Genomic DNA, 22250 nt, shown 5'->3' with positions numbered 1-22250 from the left:
TCAGCCGGCTGCGGAAGGTGCACGATTTGGACCCCCGCCGGGGCAGCTCAGTGTGCTTACGTGCGTAAATAAGCAGGCTCCCATCCTGATTGGGTTTAGGTGAGTAGTTGCCACGCCCCATGGTGTTGACTCCGCCCCCCTACGACACCTGGGGGGGGGGGTGGCCGCAAGGACCGTTCTTCCAGCCCGGCCTCCGCAGAACCAGCAGCCGGAGAGTTTCTTTCTAGAGAACTCCAGCACTTGTTAGGTTCAATACCTACTATGTTGCCACCTGCTCCGGGGACCTCCGACTCTATGCTTGACTCTGGCCCCGGAGTGGGCACATCCAAGTGGACTCAAGGGACTGAGATGGATTCGAACGGATCCCAGACCTGGGGGACCTGAGCCAGGCAGGGCGGAGAAGCAACCGGACGGCGCCAGCGGTCGGTGCAGGGCGCAGTGCAAAGCCTGGCAGAGGGTCCTGCGGAAATGAGGTTAGGGAGGGCTTCTTGGGGGTCTGGGCAGTCGAAGCAAAATGGATAATGAAAGAAAGCACTTGTTATGTATTTTTTTTTTCATTTCTTCTTCCCAACAGCCCTGAGGTAGGTACTATTGACATCCTCATTTTACAGATAAGATATAAACTGGGGTCCAGAGATATTAAGTGCTCTTTCACCATGAGCAAGTGATAGAGCAAGAATTTGAAACTGGGTCTACTCAGTGCCAAAGCTGGTCTTAACTTCCATGTTATAAGCATATCCGGCGAAGAAAGGAATGTGAGCAAGACGCTGAGGTGAGAAACAACGCAGAATACAGGAGGGGACTGCGGAAAAAAGTAATGTCTCTGGGCCACTAAGTTCTGTGCACAGAGGCAAAAGTGGAGGCTGGAGAGGACAGTAGGGACCGTGGAAGGCCTTGTAAGCCACAGTTAGGAATGTGGACTTGGTCGTGAGGGTGGTGAGCAGCTGGCCCCCACTCAGAGGTTATACACAGGAGAGGAAGGCACTCCTCTGGCTGCAGTCCCAAGGGTGGGTGCAGGTGGGGGAGGGAAAGCAGAGAGTGGGGGCAATCTATTCTAGTTCTTGCTTCTCCACATTTTTCTCATCATGCACACGTAGAAAATTATTCCTTTTGTATGACACACTGGGGTAGGAAAGGAGGGGGCATTTTGCAGCTAGAGGCAACCAACCCAGGAACTCCAGCCATCTGAAGTCCCTGCACAGCCACCCCTAGGGCTGAGGAATCTCAGGCAACATGTACCCCAGTCACTGCAGACCTGGACTCAGAGAGTGACAGTGGAGGGTGAAGAACAAGAGCTGGATTTGAGGAATGATTAGAAAGCAAAGTTAGTATCCCATAGTGAAGCGATGAAGAAGGAAGATGACCCCGGGGTTTCTGGACTGAATAATCGGACAAATGGTATTTCCCTCACTGCTGCGGGGAACACGGGGACAGAGCCGGTTCCTGGGAAAATGATGAATTCTGTGTGACTTCCACTTTCCAGATTTCTCCCATCTAAGGACCAACTTCTGTGTTCTTTATTTCTATTATGTTATGTTATGTAGTTATGTTCTTTTAGCATATGAATTTTCTCATCTGTGAGGGCCTATTGCCTGTAGCCACCTCTGATACCAGATGGTCAGAGTTCAGTGCAGGAAATAGAAGCCAGCAGCAGAAGAGTTTATACAGGGAATTAGGTACTAAAAATCATGAGGTGCACGGGAAGAATGGGCTGCAGTTTGGGCCTCCAGGAAGGACTCTCTGAACACCCAGAAGTAACTCACTAGAGTTTGTGACACAAACTCTGGTTTGTGTGTCACACAAATGGTAACACACTACCATTTGTGTGACAATCAGGCAAGTGTCAAGACCACCTGGGAGCTCCACTGAATTTAGTAACACAGCACTGTTGCTGAGATCCCGGATACCATCATAACTGCGGTTGTGTCTTGATACCCACAAAGTTGGTTCTGGACACTGGAAAGCTGCTGCAGGAAAACCCCATGTGTCCGTAATCTTATTTGCCAGGAGAAAACAGTGAAAGCTGCAGAAATATGGCCTGTCTCACATCTGCTTTCTAAATTCTTAAAACCTAATTTGCATAACCCAACTTCAAGGGAATCCAGGAAATGTAACTTTTTGTTTCCCAGCCTTTTATAGTACAGGAAGACACTCTAGAAGGAGATAGGAATTGTGGAACGGATCCCTGTTGTCAAATGGCATGCAGTGGGAGGGCCTGAAGTGGCCATGGGGTTTGACAATTAGAAAACCAAGGAGGCCCTTGAGAGGGCTGTGTCCATGCAGTGGTGGAGGGAAAAGCCAGACTATCAGGTAGAACCGTAAACAAGGTTCTACCATGAGGAATGAATTCAGTGAATGTGGATGGTTTGAGGATTCCTGTGGAAGGAAGAGTAAAGAGAGGTAGTCGATGGAGGGCACATCCAGTTTCAAGGAGAGTTTTGGTTGGTTGTTTTTCTAAGATTGGTAGAGAATCAAACATGTTTATGGATGGAAGAGAAGGTACCAACTGAAGAGAACAGAGGGAACAAGTGGATGCATGATGGATGGAGAGTTTGCGGCTGGTGGGAGGGCATGCTCATGATGTCTGGAAAGATGCTCACAATATTTTGCTAAGTGACAAAAGCTTATTATAAAGCAAACATTATATGATCCCTTTTCTTTTTTAAAAATATGTTAGATACATTCAAAATACTCACTGAATTGTCAGCCTTCATAGAGACAAAACTCAATTCCTTTATTGTAAGCCTGCCCCACTGAGATGGAGCAGTGCCAGCCAATGTCCTAGGCTTAGGCAGGGTGTGTAGTAACTAGAGGGGCAGGATAAGAGCGGGAGAGGGTGGGATGGAGGACAGCAGACCTACACTCTTGCAGGCCATATGGCCACAGGCTGGCTTGCTCCATAGGCCTCATGCTCAAGTCATGATCCCAACTCACCCATCTTCCCATACACTAAGGAGCAGCCTGCCAATAGTTCTAGAACCAGCTTCAGAGGCCTAGGCATAGCATCTCTCCATTCCATCCACCCTCAACAATTGTGGAGACAACCAGGTTCCCATAGTAGTCTTGGGCAACATCCTGAAAAAGCACTAATGTGATTGCAACACAGTCCCCTTGTGTTTCCTGTTCCTCTCCAAATCATGACCACAGAGATCCACTGACTCTTTTTTATTTCTTTATAATTTTTATTTTTTATTTTTTTTCCCCCAAAGCCCCAGTAGATAGTTGTATGTCATAGCTGCACATCCTTCTAGTTGCTATATGTGGGATGTGGCCTCAGCATGGCTGGAGAAGCGGTGCGTCGGTGCGTGCCCGGGATCCGAACCCCGGGCCGCCAGCAGCGGAGCGCGTGCACTTAACCGCTAAGCCACGGGGCCAGCCCCCCACTGACTCTTAAGTACATGATTTCCTTGAAAATAACTTGACATGGCTTAAACTAACTTGGCTTTTCTCAACCCCCATCTTATCTCTCAACATGGCTATTTCTTATGCCAACCTAATATATATGTATATATATCTTGTATTGTTACTGTATGTGCATTACAAGTCTGGGACCATTTTTAATCATATTATTGGCTCCAGTTTTTTGGCTTTTTTTTCTTCTGGGGATTATTATCTATACAAGATAGATAATAATAAATATAATGATATGTGGGCTGAACAAAAGGTAAGGAATACTCAGGCATGAAAGCAGGGGCCTAGAGAGGTATGTCCAAAGCCAGATTTGGACTCAAGGGGATATGCAAAACCAGGGGCATCCAAACATTGAAGATGCTTGAAGATAAAGCCCAGTGCCCACCCAAGAAGGATGTCTAACAGGAGACTCCCTCAAAGCTGGGACCCCAGAGGGATACATTCTCAGTGTAAAGGTGACCTGGAAATAAACTCTCCCATTCCCAGAGAACTGCAAGGAAAACTGCCTTTCTTGGATCCTTGATACTAATTGAATTGGAGTGGGGGTTTGGGATCTGAGAATTTGCATCCATGAGCCTGCCCTCATATAGTTTTTCAGCCTGAATTCACATGATTAGGCACCACCTCCCCCAAAAGAAAAAAAAAAACAACAACCTGGAGCCAATAATATGATTAAAAATGGTCCCAGACTTGTAATGCCCCCAGGTACCTGACAGAAGCAAGTGTAAATCCTTTCCAATGGAACTCAGAAATTTGCCTTCATCCCTGGCGTCAAAGAATTCCCATAGGTAATGTTCCAAAGAAAATGAGCAGCCCCCAAATAAAATCATTCAGTAAACAAGGCACTATGAGTGAGAACCAGTAGAAATAAGACAGCAGATTCAGATCCAAAAAAAACTTTAGATGTTGGAATTATCAGATTTAGTATATCAAATAAGTATGCTTAATATAATATAATAAATAAAAGAGCCTTAAAAATATGACAAAAGTGCAAGCAGATGTGTAAAAAAATCAAACTCCTAGAAATGAAAAATATAGAATTGAAATTTAAAACTCAATAAATAGGTTTAACAGCTGATTAACTATGGCTGAAAGGGATATGGAAGACAGAAGAACTTACTTGAAATATAGCCCAGAGAGACAAAGATATGGAAAATATAAAATAGAAGTTAAAATGACATGGAAAATAGACCAAGAAGGTCTGTCATACATTTAATCATAATTCTAGAGGGAAATTAAATAAAGAAAAGGTAAGAGGCAATATTTGAAAAAATAATGGAGGATTACTTTCTATAGATGACAAAGGACTCTAATGCACAGAGTCAAGTAGCCAAAAAAATTCCAACTATGATAAAGATAAATGCACACCCAGAATAATCATAGTGAAACCACAGAACATAGCATATTAAATATTAAAATATTAAATATATTGCATTTATAACATAATGGAAATCGAGTACATAACTTCCAAACTGTTAGAGAAAAAGGAATGAGAAAAAAGTCAATCCAAGAGAAGGCAAGAAAGGAGAGAGAAACAAAAGATAGAAAAGGCCTGAAAAAAAGAAAACACAAAATAAGATGGAAGCAATAAATATATCAATAATTGCACTAAATTTAAATATTTCAAAATAAAGCTGCATTTTAAAGACAAATATTGTCAGACTGGGTAAACAAAATCCACCTATTTGTTCTTTACAAGAGACATATAAAAGTATAAATATACAGAAAGGTTGAAAGCAAAAGGGTGGAAAATGATGTACTGGGTAAATACTAAATAAAAGAAAGCTCGGGGCCGGCCCTGTGGCTTAGCGGTTAAGTGCGCGCGCTCCGCCGCTGGCGGCCCAGGTTCGGATCCCGGACGCGCACCCATTCTCCAGCCATGCTGAGGCGGCGTCCCACATACAGCAACTAGAAGGATGTGCAGCTATGACATACAACTATCTACTGGGGCTTTGGGGGGAAAAATAAATAAATAAATAAAATTAAAAAAATAAAAGAAAGCTCGTATAGCTATATCAATATCAGACAAAATATTTTAGGGAAAAACAATCATTAGAGATAAAAAGATAACTGTATAATGATAAATATTCAATTTTCCAATAAGGTATAACAATTCTAAACTTTTATAAAAATGATACAGCTTCAAAAATTAGATAAAATGACAAAATTACAAGGAAAATTAGACAAGTCCACTATCTCATGAGCTATTTCAACATAAATTTCTGTGATTTGTAGAATAAGCAGTAGAAAAGCATTAAGGATATATAAGATATGAGCAACACAATTAACAAGCTTGATCTAATGAACACTTATAGAACTCTACATCCAATAACTATAGAATATATGGTTTTTTCAAGCATCCATGGAATGTCTACAAAAATGGACCATTAAAAATTAAATGCTGGAGGGGTAGGGGAAGGATGAATAGGTGGAGCACAGAGGATTTTTAGGGCAGTGAAAATACTCTGTATGATACTATAATGGTGGATGCAAGTCATTATACATTTGTCCAGACGTATAGAATGTACCTCACCAAGAGTGAACCATAATGTAAACTATGGACTTTGGGTGATAATGATGTGTCAATGTAGGTTCATTAGTAGTAACAAATGTGCTGCTCTGGTGGGGAATGTTGATAATGGGGGAGGCTATGCATGTGTGGGGGAAGAGGGTATATGGGAAGTCTCTGTACTTTCCTCTTAATTTTGCAGTGAACCTTAAACTGCTATAAAAAAATAAAGTCTTAATCAAAAAAATTAAATGCTTCGACCATAAAGCATTAGTCAAAAAAGAAATTACAATTGAATTAGAAAACATTTAGAACCAAAAAATAATGAAAATATTATAAAGCAAAACTTGTGGAATGCAGTTAATACAGCATTTAGAGAAAAACGTATAACTTTAAATACTTCTCATAGAAAACAGGCTCAAAAATTAAAGGCTCAGAATTAATGAGCTAAGTGTCTATATCAGAAGGTTGAAAATAAAACAGCAAAATAAACCCCCAAAAAAGTAAAAGGAAGGAAAAAATAAAGATAAGAAAAAGAAATTAATTAAAAGGAGTTGAGCAATTGCATGGTGATGGATGGAAACTAGATTTTGGTAGTGAGCATGCTGTAGTGTATACAGAAGTTGAATTATAGTGTTGTACACATGAAATTTCTCAATAAAATAAAAAAGGAGATGAGCAAAGCCAGAACTTGATTTTTTAAAAAAGATTCGTAAAATTGACAAAATTCTGGTGAAAATGATCAAAAAACAAAAAGAAGGCACAAGTAACCAAGATTAGGAATAGAAATGAGTTAAGAATACAAGCCACAAATTGGAAAAGAATATTTGTCATGCAATAAATATAAAGAATATGTAAAGAATTCCCACACACAGTAAGAAAGAGATGAACACCTAATAAAAATGGTCAAAAGGAATTCTACAAAAGTAGAAAGAAAAATGTTCCACAAACATTTGAAAAGATGTTCAATGTCATTAGTAAACAAGGAAATGCATGTTAATACCCACAAGATTCACAAAATCAAAATGTCAGACAATATCAAGCATTAAGGAGCATATGAAACAATGGACACTAGAGTATCTTCTAGCTGGCAGGGAACTTTGGAAAGCAGTTTGGTATTGCTTAATGAAATTAAAAGTATACGTACTCTCTGACTCAGGAATTCCATTTCTAGGTATGTATGTCAGGGAACTCTTGTATAAGAATGTTTATAGCAGCCTTGTTGGAATAGAAAAAATTTGTAAACACCTGGGAGATAACCTAGCAGATAAGCAACAGTAAGAAACATAAATAAGTTTTAGTATATTCATCCAAGAGAATACCAGAGAATGAAAAGGAGCTACAGCTACAGAGAATGACATGGTGAACTACAGAACAGAGTATAAAAGCAAGTTATTGTTGAGTTACATAAAGAATTATCCCATTGACCTAAAATTCAAATACAATTACAAAACACTGAATTATTTAGGATGTGATGGTCAGTTTTATGTGTCAATTTGGCGAGGCAATAGTCCCCAGTTATTCAATCAAAAACTAATCTAAGTGTTGCTGTGAAGGTATATTGTAGATGCAGTAAAAGTCCATAATCAGTTGACGTTAAGTAAGGGAGATGATTCTAGGTAATCTGTGTGGACCTGATACAGTCAGTTGAAAGGCCTTCAGAGCAGAACCAAGCCTTTTCTAAATAAGAAGAAACTCCTTTCTGTGGCCTGTGGCTTCAGCTCCTGCCCAACAGTGCAGCCTGCCCTTCCTGATGATGTGCCCTACAGATTTTGGACTTGCCTAGCCAGCCCCCACAAATGCATAAGCCATTCCTGGCAATAAATCATCTTAATATATATCTCCTACTAGTTCTCTTTCTGTGGTTGAACTCTGACTGATACAGGGTTCCTAAGGGTGAATTTTCTGAATAGGTTCTGGGTTTTCTGAAATTGGTTCTCTAGTCTGGTTCGACTTAAAGGCACCAATGAGGCCAGCCCGGTGGCGCAAGCGGTTAAGTGCACACGCTCCGCTGTGGTGGCCCAGGGTTCGCCGGTTCGGATCCTGGGTGCGCACCAACGCAGTGCTTGGCAAGCCATGCTGTGCCGGTGTCCCATATAGAGTGGAGGAAGATGGGCACGGATGTTAGCTCAGGGCCAGTCTTCCTCAGCAAAAAAAGAGGAGGATTGGCAGATGTTAGCACAGGGTTGATCTTCCTCACCAAATAAATAAATAAATAAATAAATAAATAAATAAAGGCACTAATGACTCTATTTCAAGTGGTAAAGAGGGCACTGGTAGTCCATGGAGTGATGTGGCATTGAGATATGAAAAATATCATCTTTCAATACTCCAGGCAAGGTTTTGGGTGACCATGTACATGGTACCTTTGAACATTTTAGTCAAACTGAGTATAATGAGATTGGCTGGTTGCTCCTGCTTGTGCTGGACAAAGTGGGAAAAGGATGAGCTCAGGGTTTCCAATTCCCAGCTGGAGATCCTCATAAAATGACCCAAAAGCTTCTATGTCTGCCCTGAAAGAGACTCTTATCTCCTGTTGCCTGCAGGGCTGAAATTGCTGAAAACCAAACCTGGCATCTCTTCCTGTGAGTGGCTCAATTACAATGCACATTGCATGCACAGCCTCAGAGGGGATCTGCTGTTCAAGTGAGGGCATTGGTTGGGAAGGAACGGGTCCTGAAAGTTGGAATGAGGACGTGCGGAAGATGCTGACAGAGCTGCGGACATGGAGTCCACACATTCTGATGAGTCTTTTTCACAAGTAGAAGCAGCTTTTCCACGCCCATCTGAGGCAATTAACCCTGCATTCCTAAGGAAACTGTAATGGCCTCCCCTGGGGTGATTGCCTTGCAAGACAATGCTGATTCTCCTCAGGACCCACCCCCCACTGCCCCCCTCCATGCTTCTAGACCTATAACTAGACTCAAGTCCCAGCAAGTCAAGGTGAAGTACAAAGTACAACCCACAAGGAGGTGTGCTATACACTAAAAGGACTGCATGATTTTTCCCAATTTATACAGCGAGAAATCCAAGGAATACGACATTGGCATGTTAGAGTGGAGTTATTGTGTAAGACGGCTCATCCACCCAGGAGGGTCCAGAGGACACACTTTTCACCACAACACATAGGAATATTTACAAAGTGGGAAAAATTGTTAATACTAGCAAAGGAATGATGTCCCACACACCCTTGCATCCTCACCCCACCAAGCCTGGCAGAGAAGAGAAAGGCTATGACCCACCTTGACCAGTACTTTTCCTAGTTCCTCTAATTGGACCATCTTGTCACGTGCCTAACCCTGAACCAATGAGTGTGGCTGGTGGGATGGGAAATGTTATTTGGCTTAAGCCACTCAGGGTCTATACCTGGTTTTGGGGATGGGATAAAATCCCAAACCACATAGCTGAAACTTGGTGGTAGGGGGTGAGGATGCAGTTCTTGATACTGAACCTCTTAATCTCAAGTTCGTGTGCCCAATGTGCAGTAAGCCAAACACTGAGATGTTGGTGTTTAGAGATGGAGAAAGACTTATTCAAATTGGCCAAAACAAGAAGGCAGGAGCATGGGTTCTATCAAATCCACCTTAACAAGAGAAGAAGGCAGAGAGTTTTATAGAGCTAAGGGGTGTGACAGGAGGTGTTTCAGAGAAACAAAGAGGTAATCTGTGTTTCTTTTACTCCTGATAAACCCCTGGGCAATTGGACTTCTGGGCATCAATGGCAGCTAGGGGCTGGTTATCTGATGATCCTTGAAGGCATTCTCTTTCTCTTGTAAAACAAGCTCATAAATCTTTGTGACTCTTGAGTTACCTCTCAGGTTAAATAAGAAACAGCAATTTGACAAGATTAACTTTTCATAACAATGTCAAAGGGTAATCTTACTGAATATTTACAGTAACCCTCAGGTACCCGGCTTCAATCCCAACTGTCTTTTTTCCCTTCCTCATTCCTTTAGGAAGTGGGGTGTCAATCACTCTGGCTACTTCCTGCTGAAAGGAGGTGAAAATGGGGAAACTGAGGAATGAAATTTTTCAACCTGAGATTGAAAATACTCTTGAGTACCAGGTTATATTTTGCATTATTAGAATTTTTGCACCTCATTCAACAGTTTTAGTACAACATTTAAAAGCACATTTTTATCATCAAATAGCTGGCCGGAAGAATAAGAAGTATAGACAACCCAAATTTTAGTAGTCTCTGAAGAATGGATCTAATCCCTTGGGGGTATCCAAGAGAACAGTTCTGAAAACCAGTCTAGACATTATGAACCAGAATTATCAAGGGTTGCTCATGGTCATGCACTAAATAAGGTTTGGGATGACATATGCAACCTCTCAAAAGATTACCTGCGTTTGCTGACATCTGAGAAATTGTAATAATCCAAGTGTCCTTTCAGGCTTGGGGGTCAAAGTCAACAAGGAAGCATAGTAGCCAGTTTACAGATAGAAAACAAAAACCTCAAAGACAATTTATAGAACTAGAATCTAATATCCACAAGTGTATATTATAGTTTCTACTGAAACATAATTTTTCTCTCTAAAACTACCCTCATTTTTTACAAAAGATAGCCAAATTAAGACTAACTGGTTTGCAAAATAAGTCTAGTTTCAATAAACTTGGCCCAATTATTTACATAAGTACAGCAGGAATAGCCATTGATCATATAGGCTCTTTTATTTTTTAAAGATTTTATTTATTTATTTTTTCACCCCCAAAGCCCCAGTAGATAGTTGTATGTCATAGCTGCACATCCTTCTAGTTGCTGTATGTGGGACACAGCATGGCCAGAGAAGCGGTGCGTCGGTGCGCTCCCGGGATCCGAACCTGGGCCGCCAGCAGCGGAGCGCGCGCACTTAACCACTAAGCCACGGGGCCGGCCCAATATAGGCTCTTTTAAATCTGTTTTGCTGGAACTTTTTATAAGGAATCTCAGATTGAACTTTAAAGGCCTCTCAAGGCCAGGCCAAGCAAAGCCAAGGACTTGTTGTCAGACTCTACTTGTAATTTTTTTGAGGTTCTCCAAAATATCCTGACATTCCTTGCACCTGGCAGAGAAGTGACCTTCTTTACTCACCTGGTAAGGTGGTAAGGTTGCTGGGAACGCTGTAAGCAAGGTACCAGGCCAATATTTCTAAGTGGCTTTATTTCATAAAGTCAACCTTTGTCCCTTAGCTGTCTTGTCATATCTAAGTCTGTATATTTTCCAATTGTGTATAACAGATTCTTACTGAACTTATGCAAATAACTATATTGCCATGGAAATAAGAATATTTACTCACTAAGAGTTCCAAATTCCGGAGGTATCAGGTAGGGATAAAAAGACGTGTCAAGTCTCCTTACAAAGGTATAATTTACCAAATTGCTATAAGTCATAGTTAGCTTAAGACAAAAGAGTAAAGGTTTCCTTAAATCTGGAGAAAACAAAACATTAAAGATCAGCAATATCTCAAATGAAAAGTCATAAAAATTATAATCATCATTATCAGTTCATTTAGTCCCATGTAATCAACTCTTGATCTTTCATTAGCAGTTTCATGAAGTCATCAGTTTTCCATTAGAGTTCTGTAATTTCTTACTCAGCTCAGTTTTATGATCAGAAAGTTTATCAGAAACTTGTATTCTAGAGTAAGTGTGAGAGTCCTTTCCATGTATCTCTCTGAAGATGAAATATATTTGCAAAAGCAGAACTAGAATTATGACTGACAACCAGGCCAGATCAGAATTTTAGGACTGTTGTATAATTTTTAAAATGCTTATATCAATAACATTTACCTACACAATATCATGGGTCTCTATGAAACAATGCTTAGTTATCCATTTAACCACGGTGGCAATTAAAGATTTTCAGGCAAATGCAGAAAGTTAAATAGCTGTCCGGTGATTAAAGACCTGATAAAAACAATATAGGAAATTTATTTTGATAAAACATAAAATTCGTACCCTTCTCGTAGACTACTCAAAGAAGAATCTTTCATAATCTCTTATCAAGAGCAGACTAAAAGTTTAAGAAAATTATTCTTTTAAGAGAGGGGAAAAAACCAAATTCTAATTTTGCACCAGCTTTTGGTATTAAAATTGATTCATTAATTTAATTGAATTCATTTGATTGAATTCTTAATTGAATTCATTTTAATCTTAGCCAACTTAACCATGTACAAAATTCTTTCTCAGAGTTTTTCTTCCATAAACCTTCTATAACGTTTTTTAACAAAAATATCTTTATTTCTTATACCATCTTTACTGAAAACATACATCTTACTTTCCTTGAATACAAAGATGTTTCCCCTATTAAAACTAAGAAATAAGAAATTATAAACTGTCTTTTACATTAGCAGTCTGTGGCTTGGCAAATTTATAAATACTTTTTATAATTTCTAGAAATATGCTACTTTGTAGTACAATCTTTTTAATAAAATACAAGACTTGTTTACCAATAGACCCAAATATCTTTTAGTTTCTCTGTAATAAGAAGCCAAAAGTGGATAAACTCATATATAGTAGTTAATGTCTAATATTTTATCTTATTTAGAGATGATCTTGATATTCAATGAATTCTCCATCATTTAGTCTAACCTAGCAAAACTTCAAAGTTTCAAGTTACCGAAGAGATTTTGGAAGTTATTTTAAATATACATGCCATAAAATATAATTACTGCTAAAAGCTTATCTATAAACTCTTATCTCACTTACACCTAAGTCATTTGCTCCCAACAATTATGTTTATATTACCCATGAAGATTTCATGAGACAGTAGAAAAAGTTAAATATTTGCATTTCAAAGAATGGCTCTCAGGTTCTAGAGAAGATGGGAGCAGAAAATCTACATCACAAAGGCACAGAGAAGGCATTCAAGTTTTCTCCAAGATGGAGTTTCTGGGGCATAACAGGGGAGGCTTTGGGATTGGCAAAACGACAAGTGAACTTTGAACCACTTTCTAGAGCCACACCTCTGGCCCTGCAGGGATTTGCAAGACAAAGACGGTTGTTTCCACTTCCCCAAAGAACTGGATTATAGTCTGAATGATAAGAGAGGTTGAACTGCCCTTTCAGCTACATTTTCCCAATTGCTTCTTTATATCAGGTAGATTTTTAACTTAAGAAGTGAATCAAAAGATTTTAATGTTCTAAAACTTCAGGACAATGTATCATACCTTTAAGGAGTCTGCATAAAGTGTTCAATAAAGGCCCTCTTTCCAAGTACTCAATTCAACTCTAGACCAATTTACCCTGGGTGCATGGGGAGCTTTCATTAACATCTATGAGACCATAAGAGGAAGCTGAGACCCCAAATCTGATTAAGTTCTTAAGACTAGTCATTATGAGAGCTCTCTAAAAAGTTTCCCAATTTAGAAGTTCTTCCAATTTAAGGATCCATAAAAGATATTGTGGCCATGTGGTGTTATAAAAGAATATCATCTTTTTCCTTTTTCATGGGCTCATAGCTAAAAGTCAACCAATTTTGGAAACTGTAGCCCAGGGGGCTACAGGTGGGGATCGAATTAGTGTTCCCCATAGCTGACTCACAAGACAAATGCACCCCCACACAGACAAAATCCAATTCCTGCAGGACAAAAACAGAAGGTGAAGTCCAACAATCCCCTGGATCTCTCCCAAACGATGGTCCCTCCTTTCACTCACAGAAAATGCAAATGGAGAGACAGGGAATTCACAACCTCGTGTGTTGTGGTGACTCAACCATGAAAAACAAAATCTGAAAATACTCAGATACAAGACAAATGCATCCACACAAGGACAAAAAGTAGACTGAGGTGCAATGCATTTCTCCACTCCAAGCGAGCATTGCGCTGATGGTGGCTGGCCCTGGCATGAAGCGGGGAGAGGCAGGAGAAGTCCTCCAGGTAAAGATGCCCGGGCAGCTGCTGGAGACCACCAACCTCTTGAACCCTCACCAGGGCCATCCAGCCCCTGGCACAAGACTCCTGCCTGGCTCAACAAAGTTGATACCAAACCTCTTAATCTCAAGTTCATGTGCTTGATGTGCAGTAAGCCAATCACTGAGACATCAGTGCTTGGAGATGGAGCAAGGTTTATTCAAATTGGCCAAAACAAGAAGGTGGGAGCATAGGTTCTCTCAAATCTGCCTTCACAAGAGGAGAAAGCAGGGGGTTTTATAGAGCTAAGGGGTGTGGCAGGAGGAGTTTTGGGGAAACAAAGGGGTAATCTGTGTTTCTTTCACTCCTGATAAGCCCCTAGGCAATCTGACTTCTGGGCATCAAGGGCAGCTGGGGGCTAGTTATCTGGTGATTCTTGAAGGCATTCTCTTTCTTCTGTAAAACAAGCTCTTAAATCCTTATGACTCTTTACCCCTCAGGTTAAACAACAAACAGCAAATTGACAAGATTAACTTCTTTTCATAACAATGTTGAAAGTTAATCTTATTTACAGTATATTTACAGTATAATACAGAATATTTACAGTAACCCTCAGGTGCCTGGCTTCATTCTCAGTGGGAAACATGAGTACTGTCAGCTGGGAAAAGGGGACTAGGTGGTGGGCACTAAGCAGATGTCCCCTTGCTGAATCTCTTCTGTTGCTGCAGAGGGAAAACAGCGCAGCCTCAGGACCCAGGCTTATTCTGTAACTACTCACATCAGTGCAGGGAAGCCTGAGTTTCTGTGTTCCCAATCAGTGTGTCAATGCAAATAATCCATAATCAATCTATCAATCAAAATTGGGGTGAGTTTACTCTATGAGCCAGCTTTGAGGACAGTACCCCGGGAGCTTCCTTCTCCAAGGAAGGATGCACTCCAAAGAAGAGGAGTGTACAGAGTGGTTATACACCATCTTGGGAAAAAAAAACATACATCACATAGGACAGGAATATCTCTTTTACTACAGTCACAAGATGCTTTGCTGGCACAGCAGGTCAGTGGTCACGAGGTGAACACAACAGGTCGGTAATTAATCCTTAGTTTCAGGGAAGAAATGCTTATCCTTGAAGAAATGCTGATATGGGGAGGGGGGCAACATCACTATCTTTAAGGGCATCATTCTTGGCTTTGGGACACTGTAAATGTTTAAAGCAGATGAACAATGCATGCTCGATAGGCCACATCAACCCCCTCTGGAAAGAAAAGGTCAGGCTGAATTAGTTTTAAACCAAATGGCTTCCTCATCTACTCCAATATATCATATTGCTTTTCATTTATTCATCAAGTGTAATGGATTTGGTATTTTATTCTAATCATGGAGTAAAAGTTCTGTACTTAGAGAAAAACTTCAAACACATGCATAAATGTATCTAGGCAATTGGACTAAACCAAATCCTGTTTATTTGTGTAGCCAGTATAAGTGCTGATTTTGAGACTCTCCTAGAGTGTCTGGAGCAGCCTGGATTTTATTATTTGTGCCTCGACTAAAACTAGTAATAGGAGCCTCACAGTGATCACTTATAAATGCAAGCTCTGTGTACTAAGTGCCCCCCATGCATCAGCTCTTTAAATCTCCCTCAACTCCTTGAGGTTGATATTATTGCCTGACTTTCCTGATGAGGAGCCCGAGGTTTAGGGATATAAGCAGCTTGCCTGAGGTGACACAGCTAATAATGGTACAGTCGAGATTTGAACCAGGCCTGCAGGACCCCAAAGTCTGTGCTTTCCCCCCACCCCTATCTCCACCCCCCTGACCCCCACCCCCACCTATCCTGCAGTGTCATTTGGGCTGTTGATGAGGAAAAATATTCTGATCCCACCTTTGCATCCCAGCACTAAGACGTTTGGCCTCATCTTCTATCTGAAAACTCTAAAAGTCAGGATATTCACTGGTTCTGGAAAAACAGTCTGTGCAATTCAGTTGGAAAGTTCGAGCAGAGGCTGCAAAACTTACCTTTCAAGCTCTATGAGGTTGTAGTGAGTATCAAGACGCTCCTTGTCAACAGCTGCCAGATTCCTGTTCTGTTGCTCCACTTCATCTGGTCTCCTCTGTTATGACATGATCTCATACCTGAGAACAATAGCTGTTTAGGTCAGGCTGTGAAATATCAAAGTCAGGAAACAGTTACCATATGTATCTCTGGAGGAATGACAAACATGTTGTCAGACTAGTTTTTCTGTTCACCAGAGATGATACGTAGGCGCTGATATATAGGTCCATCATGCAGTGGGCTCAGACTCCTGCTGATCTCTGAATCGAGGGAGTGAGAATCCCCATCAAGAGGAATTACATAAGTGTCTTAGTCCATTGGGGCTGCTGTAACAAAATATCACAGACTGGGTGGCTTATCAACAACAGAATTTATTTCTCACAGTTCTAGAGGCTGGGAAGTCTAAGATCAAGAGGCCAGCATGGTGCAGTGAGGGCCCCCTTCCTGGTTGATAGCCAGCGCCTTCTCGCTGTGTCCCCACGTGGTGGAAGGGGCGAGGAAGCTCTGTGGGGTCGCATAGAAGAACACTAATCCCATTCATGAGGGCTTCACCTTAATGACCTAAGCACCTCCCAACCGCCCCACCTCCTGATACCACCCCATCAGGCATTAGGATTTCAACATATGGATGTGGGGGAGGGGGACACACAAATATTCTGACCATAGCGGTAAGTTTCCATCACCTTCCAAAAGGTAGGTTCCAGGGTGTGCGGCGAGAAAGTTGGAGGGAGTGAGTGGCGACATTGGGGTCGCATGTTGTTCATTTTTGCGGGGAAATGGATAGAGTTCATTGAGGTTCCCAATTCTTGGACATGCAGGAGACAGGCTGCCATGCCTGCCTGTGGATAGGAGCCGATGAACAGGATGGGGCTGTGAGACCCAGATTCGGAGGGCACCATAATCCTGCTTGCAAATGTCGTATTCAGATACTTAGCAACTATGGTTAGCAAATAACCAGGTTACTCCACAGAGGCCTCAGTTTCCCCCTCTGTAAAATGGAGATCATAAGACCCACTGTCCCAGACTGTGGAAAGGATTAAATGAGATACGCATGGAAAGTTACTGGCACTTAGTAAGTAGCAGCTATTATTATTAACATTTTTATTGTATGTAGACCCATTTTGAGTTTGTTCAGACAACTGAACATATTATAATTTACATTATAATAACTAACAAACGTTATCCCCGGCAGATGCAGATCTGTGGCACCAGAATAGCAGCCGTAGCAGCTGAGAAGCCATTCTGACCTCTTGGCCCAGTGTCTTGGTGGCAATTGGATATGAAGATGGCAGCCCGGGTGCTGTGGGGCAGCCTCAGCCTGCTCCGCCTGGGATGGTGTCTTCTTCCACAGACAGGCTATGTGCACCCAGATGAGTTCTTCCAGTCACCTGAGGTCATGGCAGGTAAAGCTCTCCGTGTACACGGGTAAGATAAGTTGCAGCAAAGTCTGGTTGAGGAGCTGGTTGGATATTTAGTGGGGAGGGAGAAAAATGTCTGTGCAGAGGAGCAGTAAATCCACGAGCCTGTCTGGAATAAGAACCTGGGAGTGGGGACTTCACATCTCCTTCCTGAGTGGTGACACTGACCTTCTAGCTGATACTAATGAAATGCCAGTCTCTTGGATGTTTTCCTGCTTGGACCAACAGTACAGGTCATTCAGAATGAAAGCTGTTTTGGGCTTCTCAGTGGGAGAGTTTTAGAGCTGGGCTTCCCCAGTGGTTAGGGAAGCTTACGCAGGGCTGTGGTCTGAAATAATGAAACTTTTCTTCTGTAGGTTCATGTAAAGGCTGAGAGAACCCAGACCTGGAATGCTCACTTGTTAGAACTTACGTGCTAAGTGGTGTAGGACACATCATGAGGATGGTTGCCAAAGATCTTGAGGTGTTTCAGAGGCTGTGGGCACATGGCTTCCTCCTCATGGTTCAAGATGGCTGCTTGAGCTCCAGCCTTCAAGTCTAAAACCAAGTCTTTTCAGCCACTGGAGAAGAAATGGGCATGCCTGCTCTCTTTAAGGGCATATTTTGAAAGTCACATACTTTTTGCCCATTTCTATCCCATTGGTCAGATGTATCACATGACCACACCTAGCTGCAAAGGAAGCTGAAAAAATATAGTCTTTATATCTGACCAAATGCCCAGCTAAAGAGACTAAGAAGGAGGGAATGGATATTGAGACATCCAGCTATCTCTGCACAGAGCTCAACAGGTGATTTTTTTCTAAAATCTTCTTTTACTTATTTATTTATTTTTGTGAGGAAGATCAGCCCTGAGCTAACATCTGATGCCAATCCTCCTCTTTTTTTCTGAGGAAGACTGGCCCTGTGCTAACCTCCGTGCCCATCTTCCTCTACTTTACATGGGATGCCACCACAGCGTGGCTCAACAAGCAGTGCATTGGTGAGCCCCTGGGATCCGAACCGGTGAGCCCCGGGCCGCCACAGTGGAGCGCGCGCACTTAATCACTTGAGCCACCGGGCTGGCCCTGATTTGTTGTGTTTTTTTTTTTTTTTTTTTTAAGTTGAAAGGTCCAGTCTTATTTCCCACACTTTTTTTTTAAACCTGAACCAGTGAACAGCAGCCAGCTTGATCTGATCCTAGATTTTCTGTTTCTCTTTCACCTTCTGACATAGAGAGAGAAAACGTCCAAAAGGCTGGAGGATTAGGAGCAGAAGCAAAGAGCCCTAAAAAACCAGCAAGGTTATCAAGCATGAGATGTTGTGGGGCCTGGAGCTGAGATGCAGAAATTAAGAGTTTGTTTTCCTCCCCCCACCCCTCAGAGCTCTGGTACACTGGGGCACAGGGTCACAGACCAGCCCCAGGCAGCAAGTATTTTTTTAATTACATAAGTCCTGCTCGAATACATTCTTATAAAAAAATTTAAGTATCACAGGCAAAACTAAAGTTACTTTTGACCACAACCCCAATTGCTTATTCCTTTCACCTATTCTCACACTGCCTTCCTGGATACAATCATAATCACAGAGCTGGGGTTTCGATCCTGACTTTGGAGACTTTAGAACTGCGAGGAGAGCAATGGAGCCTCCCCCAGCCCCTTCCCATACACCCTGTCCAGGGCACATTGTCGCCTCACTTTCCAGGTGGTTCCTCCCGCCCCCTTCACGGGCGGGCCTCAGAAGGGCCGAGCTCCCCTCTCTTCATTTCTATTGCTACATGACAATCATCACAAACCTGGCAGCTTAAAACTGCTAGTCCAGAGTTCTATAAGTCAGAAGTCCAGCACGGACCCTCTGCTCAGGGCATCACAGGGCTGAAATCAAGGTATGGGCAGGGCAGAGTTCTTATCTGGAAGCCCTGGGGAAAAAATCTGCTTCTCAGCTCATTCTTCTTCTTGAACGAATTGTTTATTGCGGCTATGGAACTAAAGTCCCTGTTTCCTTGCTGGCTGTCAGCCAGTGGCTGCTCTCAGCTCCCAGAGGCCACCCACATGCCTTGCCAATGGCCCCCTCTGTCTTTAAGCCAGCAATGGTGCATCAAATCCTTCTCACGGTTTGAATCTCTGACGTCCTCTTCTGCCACCAGCTGAAGAAAACGCTCTGCTTTTAAAGGGCTCGTGTGATTATGTCAGGCCCCCCCCAGGGTATCTCCCTGTCTTACAGTCAGCTGTCCCCTGCAACATAACCTAATCACGGAGTGAAATCCTTCATCTTCACAGTCTCAGGGATTACACAGGGCTGGAACATCCTGGGGGCGATCCTAGAATTTGGTCTCCGTATTCTCTGAGCTTGGCACTAGCTCCCCTCTGCTTTTCTCTCTGCAGAGGACATCCTGGGCATAGAGGCTGCACGGCCCTGGGAGTTCCACCCCAACAGCTCCTGCCGCACCGTGGTCTTCCCCCTGCTGACCTCGGGCTCTGCCTTCTGGATGCTCAAGCTCTGGGAAGAGTGGGGGCCGTGGCCTGGCCCACTGAGTGGCTACATGCTGCTGGTGGGGCCCCGACTCCTCCTCACTGCCCTCTCCTTTGCCCTGGACGCGGCTGTGTACCACTTGTCCCCTCTGTGGGGGGCAGAGCGCTGGAACGCCCTGGTCCTGCTGTCTGGTTCCTACGTCACCCTGGTCTTCTACACAAGGACCTTCTCCAACGCCATCGAGGGACTGCTCTTTGCGTGGCTGCTGGTGCTGGTATCCCACCGTGTGGCTTGGAGCCCCACACCCAAGAAGCCTGCTCTAGGCCCGTGGTGGCACAGCTGGCTCCTTGGAGGCATCGTGGCTGCTGGCTTCTTCAACCGGCCCACCTTTCTGGCCTTCGCTCTGGTCCCCCTCTTCCTCTGGGGCATTTGTGGAGCCACGAACCCTGGCTTCAAGTCACTGACCCAGGAAGCCCTGGTGCTGCTCCCAGGGGCGGCCCTCACAGCAGCAGTGTTTGTGGCCGTGGACAGCTGGTACTTCTCCAGTCCATCTAGATCCAGTACCCTTGTCCTCACACCTGCCAACTTCTTGCTCTATAACCTGGATCCTCAAAACCTGGCGAGGCACGGCACACACATGCGGCTCACTCACCTGGTGGTCAACGGCTTCCTGCTCTTCGGCGTGCTGCATGCCTGGGCCCTGCGTGCTGCGTGGCAAGAGCTGCAAGCCTTCCCCCAGGCCTTTGCACAAAGGGGCTTCCTGAGGGCGCTGGACGCCCGGAGCCTGCTTTCCAGCCCCAGGTCTCCCCTCCTGCTCCTCTACTTCATGCCCCTGGCCCTGCTGTCTGCCTTTAGCCACCAGGAGGCTCGGTTCCTGATCCCCCTTCTTGTCCCCCTAGTCCTGCTTTGTAGTTCACAGACCCAGCCTGGGCCCTGCAAGAACACCCTGGTCCTCTTCAATGCCCTGGGGGCCCTCTTCTTCGGCTGCCTGCACCAGGGGGGCCTAGTGCCTGGCCTGGAGCACCTGGAGCGGGTGGTCCACGCGCCTGTGCTCCCAAGCATACCCACCCACTACACACTCCTCTTCACCCACACCTACATGCCCCCCCGGCACCTCCTATACCTCCCAGGCCTGGGGTCACCCGTGGAGGTGGTGGACATGGCTGGGACTAAGGACCGGGTCCTGTGCCAAGCGCTGGACAACTTCACCAGACAACCAGCCTGCCAGGTGGCCGGTGGGCCATGGCTCTGCCGCCTTTTTGTGGTGACCCCTGGCACCACCAGGCCTGCCGTGGAGAAGTGCAGCTTCCCCCTCAAGAGTGAGACACTCCTGTTTCCCCACTTGACCCTGGAGGACCCCCCAGCCCTGTCCTCCCTGCTGAGTGGGGCTTGGAGGGACCATCTCAGCCTTCACATCTTGGAGCTGGGGGAGAAGCCTGACAATATGACAGAAAAGCCACTGCCCAAGATTCAGCCATAGGTGAAGGTGCCGCTCCACCTTCTACGTGGGTAGCTGGGCTGGGACACAGCCCTCATTCTCTTCCTCTCCTTTCCCTTCCAGAATCCCCATCTCTGCCTCTCCTGGGCAGTCTTCAGCTGCTCTGCCTTCTGGGTGAGCTGGCATGCTTCTTCCCTCAAAGACCAAAGATTTGACCAGTCATGGTCCTGATCCCAAGGTCCCCAAAGAACCTGGTGTAACCAATGGCGCCTAATGTCTGTTTCTGTCATATTCCTTCCAGCCACTGTGATGTTTTAAATATATAATAGCACCTGGTTGTGAAAGAGACAATGATCTGCTAATGTCATTCCCAAATGGTCTCTCCCAAACCTTCCAGGATGCCTTACCGCTTGCTGTCTTGACAACCCTTTGGCTTCCTAGATCCCTGGAAGGAGGCAGTGTGGTGATGTTGAGAAAGCAGGTAGCTCAGATTCAGGGGACCTGAGTTCTAGTTCCTGGTCTGCCACTTACTGGCTGTGTGATCTTAAGAAAGCCCCTTTCCTTCACCCAGCCTCAGTTTCCCAATCTGTACAATGGATCAGAGGATCTCTGCAGTGTCTGCCAGCTAACACTGTCACTCCTGGGTCTGTAGCACATGTCCCCTGGCTAGACAGCTATGTGTCTCCCAGAGGTCTCTAAGCAGAGAAGCAGGTGTACTGTTGTACTTAATGGCATGTTGGTGCCTGCTGTCTCAGTGTTCCGTAATTACCAAAACAAGTAATTCTGGAACTTTTCTTCCCACTCTCTTCTACTCCTGTCCCTGAGAGAGGTGGTGGGACATTTCTGCATCTCACCCTTTAAAGATCATCGTCCCAGATGAGGGAGCTCAGATGTTCTCCCTCCTCAGCCTGCCCCACTAGGAATGGAGAACACACGATGCTCAGTCAGTATCTGGCGGCACTTGAGGACAACCTGGCGCTCCCAGAGGCCCTTCTTAAATGTGGTCTGTTCACTTTCCAAGTTCAAAGCTCCTGTCTGAAACCTCTCTTCACAGGATGGAGAGCAAACCCCATGCCAAACCAACACCTGCTGCTCTGGTGGAAGCCATCACACCCCTGGGCATGTTGCTCCCAACATAGGGTA

The 22250-nt window shown here is 44.0% G+C and overlaps 1 protein-coding gene across 1 annotated transcript; it reads left to right on the top strand.

Annotated features, from left to right (window-relative positions):
- The first annotated feature begins 28 nt into the window (after positions 1-28).
- On the top strand, positions 29-21442 carry PIGZ (phosphatidylinositol glycan anchor biosynthesis class Z). The gene is made up of 3 exons (XM_058556061.1): positions 29-473; positions 16996-17206; positions 19582-21442. The coding sequence occupies exons 2-3, from the start codon at positions 17083-17085 to the stop codon at positions 21147-21149; spliced, it is 1692 nt and encodes a 563-aa protein (XP_058412044.1). The 5' UTR covers positions 29-473; positions 16996-17082; the 3' UTR covers positions 21150-21442.
- The last annotated feature ends 808 nt before the right edge of the window (positions 21443-22250 follow it).

The sequence above is a fragment of the Diceros bicornis genome, chromosome 15 (genome assembly GCF_020826845.1).
Source record: "Diceros bicornis minor isolate mBicDic1 chromosome 15, mDicBic1.mat.cur, whole genome shotgun sequence".
In the NCBI taxonomy this organism is placed as follows: domain Eukaryota; kingdom Metazoa; phylum Chordata; class Mammalia; order Perissodactyla; family Rhinocerotidae; genus Diceros; species Diceros bicornis.
This window is presented reverse-complemented; position numbering and strand designations above follow the sequence as displayed.

Excerpts from the sequence above, each read along its gene's own strand:
- PIGZ (XM_058556061.1), top strand. The coding sequence starts at position 17,083 with ATGAAGATGGCAGCCCGGGTGCTGTGGGGCAGCCTCAGCCTGCTCCGC. Across the intron at positions 17,207-19,581 it reads GTCACCTGAGGTCATGGCAG|AGGACATCCTGGGCATAGAG; the intron begins GTAAAGCTCTCC and ends TTCTCTCTGCAG.